The sequence below is a fragment of the Stegastes partitus genome, unplaced genomic scaffold, assembly GCF_000690725.1.
Source record: "Stegastes partitus isolate 25-593 unplaced genomic scaffold, Stegastes_partitus-1.0.2 Scaffold1589, whole genome shotgun sequence".
Classification (NCBI taxonomy): Eukaryota; Metazoa; Chordata; class Actinopteri; family Pomacentridae; genus Stegastes; species Stegastes partitus.
In genome coordinates, this window is record NW_007579320.1 from 24294 (window position 1) to 32260 (window position 7967).

General features: G+C 45.7%; 1 protein-coding gene across 1 annotated transcript; it reads left to right on the forward strand.

Annotated features, from left to right (window-relative positions):
* The first annotated feature begins 2966 nt into the window (after nt 1-2966).
* wfikkn2a (info WAP, follistatin/kazal, immunoglobulin, kunitz and netrin domain containing 2a) lies at nt 2967-6645 on the forward strand. The gene is made up of 3 exons (XM_008300781.1): nt 2967-3185; nt 3887-4203; nt 5200-6645. Exons 1-3 carry the CDS (start codon nt 2967-2969, stop codon nt 6398-6400), a joined length of 1737 nt encoding a protein of 578 aa, XP_008299003.1. The 3' UTR covers nt 6401-6645.
* Nucleotides 6646-7967: the final 1322 nt, after the last annotated feature.

The window sequence follows — 7967 nt, forward strand, 5'->3', positions numbered from 1 at the left end:
AATTGAAAAACCCACTTCCAGGTCTTCGTCTTGCAGTCAGTCTCTTTCCTGTCGTATCCGTCTTTGCCTCTTGGTTGCTTGAAAACCACTGAGTCATTGCATCTCGTGGCCTTTTAGTAAAACACCAGGATCATTTATGAGATTAAAGAAGTTTGAAGATTGAAGAGATTTTATTTGTCACTAATCGTAGAGTGGGTGCCGTGAAATGCAGTCACGATAGAAAGCATTCTTTGAAATAAAAACCACGTGCTGACACATTTAGATGTGGTGGACTAATGTAGATACTGATGCTTAACCGGGCTTCGTTGTTTTCTTTTATCAGAAATGTCTGTGTCTGACTGGCAAAAGGAAGTACCACCCGAGACCAGTTCTTCTGTCAAACATCCCCAAAAGTTGCAAGAAATGTTTGATTCTTTTTGTTTCATGATTTGGAAATGCATCAGCTTCAGTTACTGAGAACAACACGACCAGGATGCCAATACACAAAAAACATGACTCTGCCTCTGTTAGTTTCATGTTGACACAATCTACAGATTGCGATGCCGCTGAAAATAAACCTGAATAAATGCTTCACGAGATTTGCAAAAGCTCGCAAACATGGCGAGGGTGCACGGAGGAGGTCAAAGTCAAGGTCTGTTTGCAGACAATACTTGCAGATCGACTGGACGGAGCGCCCCGCATGGGGTCCTCCGGGTGGCTTTATTCAATATGTGACATGCCCTGTAGCCCCAGTGTCGACTATGCTGGGAATGCGAGGTCTTGAGGGGTGAAGGTTAGGGGTGGAGGGCCTGAGGGGGCGAGCGGGTGAGCAGACAGTGAAAACACAGCTTGACTGTGTTTGCACATTTGCATGCGATTGTGCTGATATGTGCAAGAGTGTTTTGGAACTTTCTTGAAGCGAATCCTCGTAAATAATTCACATCACCTGCTGACGGTTAGCGTTTGCCACATTTGCTATGTATTAATATGAACGCATGCACATTGGAAGTGAGCGAGTGTTGCTGGTGTGTATGTAAATGCCCTCAAAGACACAGACAGCGGACCAGACTGGGACTTAGCCAGAAGAGCACTGGGCCTCTTTGGACTCAGCAGGGACTCAGCTTGGGAAGCACAGTCTCCATAACTGCACTCAAATCGTCTCACACACTCACACTCACACACACACACACACACACACACAGAGCAAAGCTATTAACATGTTTAACGTCCATCCAAAGATAAAGACAGACCAGCTTTATAGCGTTAGCAAAAACTTGGAGTGTGTGTCAGTGTTTGGGCGACGCCAGCGAGATCCTTTTTCTCCAAAACAGACCACCGGCCCTTTTGTTTTGTTTTGAAGCCTCGTCTGGTGCAGAACTTCCTGGAATCGCTTTCTGGGGAATAATACAGTTTTTCACAGCATGATTTCGAGGTTTCTGTACTGCTTGTGACTTCTTGCATGTCAATATTGTGATAGCAGCCTGCAGTACTTCCACCGCAGACAGCAGCGTGACCTTAAAGTCCGTCCTGTGTGATACCAGCAACGGCTTTAAATCAGACAGAGTGAACATTTTGTGGATCATTTTTAATTCTAATGCTTTAATTTTTCAGTCTGTGACTCAGACACATTGTCATTATCAAATTGTAAAATGCGGTGGTTCATTTAACTCCCATAAGTTTTAACACATACGACAAACTGTCTGGAGAGGCATGTGTTCTTATTTGGTCAGTTTAGTCTGAATGATTTATAATGTGATACCACACAGTTCACTATAACTGCACGACTGATTGGAGAACAGCTGCATTTCTTGTCATAACAGATGATAAACTGTTAAAGGTAATACGGCAGAAAATGAGCTCATTATATCTAAAAGGCAGTTATTTCAGCACCGCCGTCTGGTGCAGCAGCATAGTTACCTGAAAGATTTGGCTGCTTTTGGTTTCAGGGTTTTTGTGGGGCAGGGAATTTTTTTATGGGAAAAGAAGAACTATTTATTAAAAGTTTTTTTAAACGAGAAAGAATTGCAAAGCTACAAACAAGTGAAATACACATAATGCAGCCACCTGTACATTTAAATCAAGCAGAATAAAAGGAGCTTGCACTATTTGCTACACTTTCACTGCTAAAGTCAAACCAGAACAGGGTTTATGTCTAACAAACGTCCAGAGAAGCTGCCCTGAATCTGGCGCCATCTGCTGGAGACTGACTTGTGGTTCAGACGCGCAGCAGCGCAGAGTTTACAGTCATCACAGGAATGTGCCACAAAGAGGAGAATACAAGCGTCCAAAGAATAATGTGCTGTTAAATAATACACATTAAACAAACATTTAAAATACTGAAATATGTATTGAAGTGTTCACCTGTTAATGATGATGAGCAGCGCTGCCACAGTGCCACGATAAAGTCTTTTATTATTTTATTATTATTATTATTTATATGTGCCATTAAGTGAACTATCCTATTTTTACAAGCGCAAACATAAATGTTTTATTTCATGCATGATTAGTAAGTTTCATCACATCTAATTTGGAGCTGATTGCTGAACATCTCCTTCCCCTTTGCGCCGACGCTGCCAGCTAAGGGTTAAGGCAGCCGGCGCTTTACGCACAGGTGTCTCGCCAGTCCTCCACGAACAGCGGCTGCAAACTGTTGGCGAACTTTTTTTTTTTTTTTCTTTAATTAAGTTGATCATAACTGTAACTCAGCTGGGATTTGCTGTCGGAGCAGACAGGCCACTGTAATTCATGTAGCTGGACTTTAAGGGGGTTTGCACTCTGCAGCTTTAATCTCTTGCTGCTATTAACGTGGAGCGACTAACCTGGACGGCTCTCCTGACCGGGACCGCTCACGAAAGCGCCCGTTTCGTTTTTTCTTCTTCTGATTCCGGTGGTTGCAGAATTTAACTGAAGATAGTTTAAAGGGCATTTTATCGACGCTTTAAAGTTTGTTGGATTTTCAGCCCTTTTCGCTCCGTTACGCGCCGGATATGTGGTGGATGCTGTTTCCCCGATGGATTTGGTTTCTTCTGGGACAGTGCTACACTTTACTCCTGTACATGGACAGCTGCCGTGTGAGAGCGATGCCGATGCCCATGTCGGTGGCCAAAGTGGTGTATTCCCACGCAGGTCTGTGCCCGAATGACCTGAACCCCAACCTGTGGGTGGATGCTATGAGCACCTGCATGCGCGAGTGCGAATCTGACCAGGTGAGTTTATCCTGCAAAAAAAATAAAAAAAATCTGTCTCTTACTTTACAAAATAGATGTTTTTCATCTGAGAACATGCGCCAGTGCTTGAGTTAGGATGTTACTGAGCACACTGTAGTTACAAGTGTCAAGGCTGAACAAGACAGTAACGGTGTGAATGATATCAAACATTTCTCATATAGTTTCTCCTAAATGCACAGAACAGAAAAAAGTGTTTGATCTGTTATTAGCTAGGGTTCTCCTGCTTGCTCAGCTAAATTATATTATTATTTTGTGCTCTCAAGGAGCTGCTGCCCTTTAACATTAAAAGGAAAAACATAAACTGGACACATCTGAAGGAATTTCTGGATGTAGTTTATGCAGATGGTTACTTTTATTTAAAAAAAATAAACCAAATGCTGCCTTTAAGTTTGATTAGTGCCGCCAGATGTTGAGCATTTACAGAATTCAATCTTCACGTTTTCACCAAGCATCCAGTTAATTTCTCTGTTTTTGTCTAGTGCATATATTTTAACAGCTTTTTTTTTTAAAGTTGCAAAGTTCTTACTGATGTTACTTTTGTGTATTTTAATGCTTTGTGAAGCACCTTGTAGAAGTTGTTTTGAAAGGTGCAGTAGAAATAAAATTTGTTATTATTATATACTGAACAGATGTGGCTGGTATGTGGTGCGGAAGTTTTATTTTCTTTTTCCAAACTTTAGGACTGTGAAACATTTGAGAAGTGCTGCCCTAATGTGTGCGGTAACAAGAGCTGTGTGGCAGCGCGCTATATAGACATCAAGGGCAGCAAGGGCCCTATCGGGATGCCAAAGGGTGCCACGTGCGACAAGTTCATGTGCTCGCAGCAAGGGTCCGAGTGCGACATCTGGGACGGCCAGCCTGTTTGTAAGTGTCGGGACCGCTGCGAGAGAGAACCCCACTTCACGTGCGCATCCGACGGCATGACATATTATAACAAGTGCTACATGGATGCTGAGGCCTGCTCCAAGGGTATCTCTATCTCTGAGGTCACCTGCAGGTAACATGTTAAGTATTTTAGATCTCTACTTGTTGCTTTTTTTTTGGTGTAATGAGGTAAAGTCTTCCAAATCAAGAACATTTTCTGAAAAATACATCTACAGTCGTGACTCGATGATCCGACCCTTAACAATCCTAAACCTTGCTATCCGACAGGTTTTTAGGAAAAATGAACGAAACCCATAAAAAATGGCCTTACCATAGCGACAGGCTTGGATTCTGACTCGGACATGACATTTTATTTAAATCAGGATAACAGCGTATTATCTGACTGAACAATCCCACAGATTTAGTTACCTTTGATGTCAACCGACGGGCCCGTGCACAAGCACACCGGTCAGTTAGGCGTGAAATCCAGCGATGCGTAGTGTTCTAACAGTACGCTAGTCCCACTCATTGAGGGAGTTTGCCCAACTTATGAAGTCGGTTTGCATCAGTTTGTTCGTAAACAACTCTACATGTGTGGAGCACAGGAGGGACAGGTTTGGTGCTTTGAAGTTCTTGGAAGTATCAAACAATGTGACGTGTTTTGACACCTGAACAATTCTATGAGCCTATATACTGCGGTTGTATCGGGCTTATCAATCATAGAAACACTTTGCTTCGATGCTGTTACACGTCAGACATCATACGTAAAATTTGCATCTAACAAGTTTTGACCAGAAGTCACCAGAAGTCACAGAGCACGTCGTGCGCTGCCATGGAGCGACCGATGTAGTTCATGATGAATCTTTTATTTTGTTTCAAGTAAATTACAACAATATCATATACATAGATAGTTTATTCTAACAATAAATATTAACTACAAATCAAGCATCAAGCCCTCCTTGTAGCTCGACCTCCGTCTTCACAATCCAACCGCCTTGTTATCCAACAAGAAAGAAAGTATGACCTTTAGTCTCAGGTTATCAAGCCACGACTGTATTTGTAATTTATCCAAATATTTGACATTGCCTGGCTCTGATTAATTACTGTCTTGTTTGGTCTGTACCTACAGGTACCACCTGACCTGGCCAAACACCAGTCCAATCCCTGCAGAAACCACCTTACATCCCACCACCGCCCTCCAGACCACAATCCCAACTGACATCCAGCTCCCTGCCATTCACAGCGGACCCACCCAGCAGGCGGTTTTCGTGGGTGAGACAGCTAGCTTCCTGTGCGAGGTGTCTGGGAAGCCACATCCGGAGATCACCTGGGAGAAGCAGCTGAAAGGCAAAGAGAACACCATCATGAGACCCAATCACGTCCGGGGGAACGTCGTGGTCACCAACATCGGTCAGCTGGTTATATACAACGCACAACTTCAGGACGCCGGCATCTACACGTGCACCGCCAAAAACGTCGGGGGAAGCGTGTCGTCGCACTTTCCTTTGGTGGTGATCAAGAAGGAATCCAAAGGTAAGAATGCAGAAGGGAACAGCACCAACCTGCCTTTTCCAGTCGCAGAGTGCCTCAAGGGTCCTGACACGGATGACTGTGGAGAGGAGAGCATGAGCTGGTACTATGAACCAAAGAGGAACAATTGCTTCACCTTCACCTACAGTCAGTGCAACAAGAACCAAAACCACTTCGACACCTACGAAGCCTGCATGCTGTCGTGCGGAGCGGAGCTGGCGGCTCCTTGCAGCTTACCGAGCCTCCAAGGGCCCTGCAAAGCCTACGAGCCTCGCTGGGCGTACAGCAGCACTCTCAAAAAGTGCCAGTCCTTTGTGTATGGAGGCTGCGGCGGCAACGAGAACAACTTTGAGTCCAAAGAGGCCTGCGAAGAGATGTGTCCCTTTCCGAAGAACCACAACTGCAAGGTGTGTAAACCTCGAGGCAAGATGGTCGCCAGCTTCTGCAAGAGTGACTTTGTGATCCTCGGGCGAGTGATGGAGCTGACCGAGGAGCAGGAGTCCGGCCACGCTTTGGTGACGGTGGAGGAGATCTTGAAGGACGAGAAGATGGGCCTCAGGTTCTTCGGCAAGGAACCTCTGGAGGTGACCCTCCTCAACATGGACTGGAACTGCCCCTGCCCCAACATCACCGCGGCCGACGGGCAGCTCATCATCATGGGGGACGTTCACAACGGGATGGCCGTCCTGCAGCCCGACAGCTTCGTGGGCTCCTCCAGCGCTCGCAGAGTCCGGAAGCTGCGCGAGATCGTCCACAAGAAAACCTGCGACTTCCTTAAAGATTTCTCGGCCGTCCAGTAGAGTCTCCCTGAACGTCAGCTCTCGTGTGTCGCGTTCAGATGATTCCAAGCTCCAGTGACCTCAACAGTCAGACCGACTGCCAGCTAACACAAAGCTAGTAACTTATCTGTAACGTTGGAGGTTTTGCTGCCAACCTCGTTCTCCATATCACTCAGAAGATTTTCGCAAAATTGATCGTTTTGTTAGTTGTTTTTATTCGTGATTTCCTCAAAGCCGTGGTCCAGTTAGACCCCTTATTCCCATTAGCAACATGCTCAGACAGTGGCCACATCTGGGCTCAACTGTCTCGGCAAAGCAACTACATTATTAGTCACAAGCATGTACCCTGTACAAAGTATTTAAATCCCCCCCCTCCCTCTCCAAATGTTATCCTAAATCCACTAATATCCTTCACGTAGCTGTGTGTTCTAATATGATTTGTGTATTTGCTTTATGTATTCATGGGTATCTCACAGTTGACATTGTGTAACATCTGTCCTGAGCACGTGAGCTCACTGTAATGCGATGTGAAGCCTCAGTTATCTACCAGAATCAAATAAGCTCTCTGGTTCCTCTTTTTGGAATCCGTTTTGATAAGTTTCATTTACAACACAGAATATGTATGTGGACTCGTGTACTTCATATTTATTTGATCTATTTCTTATAGGGCTGTGGATAAACAGTGTAGGCAGAATATACCTCTGTTGGATCTAATTACAGATTGTTTTATTTTATCTGCGATAGCTCATGTTAGCAAGTCATTACTATACAAGTTTTATGGCATATTGACGGTAAACGAATAAAGTTGATTTTGAAAATACTCCTGGATTTTTTGGGCGATTTTTGTCGCGCCGCTGCCGAAGGGGAGAAAAACACCGGACTCGGTCACGGCTTGTCGGGCGAGCAGTTGACGTCCCTCCATCCGTGTCCTCCTCCTTCCACTTGTAGTTCACACACACACACACACACACACACACACACATGAACACACACACACACACACATGAACACAGGGCCCAGTCTGGCATTAAAATGTGAAGCAGGTCACATTCCAGCCCAGCTGTGGTGGCCCGCAGAGCTGTGTGTTGTGTTGTGTCTGGGTCTGGGGCCCTCGCATAGCACACACCCCACCGGCCGTCCACTGGCCCTGTGCGGCCCCTTTCATGTGCAGGAGGCCGGGGTGAAGGGGAAGAGGAGGAGGAGGAGGAGGAGGAGGAGGTGAAGGGACGCTGGCTGATTCTCCGGCTTCTCCTCACTCGGCTGGACACATCTGTGTTTAGGGGACATAATAGAGAACAGAGAGACAAGTTAAACCGATGGGCCTCATGCTTGATAACATCCCGACGACGTAAAGACCAGTCCTAAAGGGGGCAAACGGTGTCGGGTGAGAATCAAATTAGGGCTGACAAATGCCGGAGCTGCGGGACGCCTCGCGCACAAAATGAGTCACGAGGACCAAAACGAAGCAGAACATAAGGAACCCGCTATCCGCTGAATGTTTTCCCCCTTCCCCCCTCTTCCTCGACCGTTTGACCACTTAGATCGACAGACAGCCGGCCCTGGGCGGCGCCCTCTGACCCCGCTAATG

What these genes read in the sequence shown, in the direction of transcription:
- wfikkn2a (XM_008300781.1), top strand. Translation starts at nt 2,967, where the DNA reads ATGTGGTGGATGCTGTTTCCCCGATGGATTTGGTTTCTTCTGGGACAG. An exon ending in GCGAGTGCGAATCTGACCAG is followed by an intron (nt 3,186 to 3,886) that starts GTGAGTTTATCC and finishes TCCAAACTTTAG; the next exon opens with GACTGTGAAACATTTGAGAA. An exon ending in ATCTCTGAGGTCACCTGCAG is followed by an intron (nt 4,204 to 5,199) that starts GTAACATGTTAA and finishes CTGTACCTACAG; the next exon opens with GTACCACCTGACCTGGCCAA.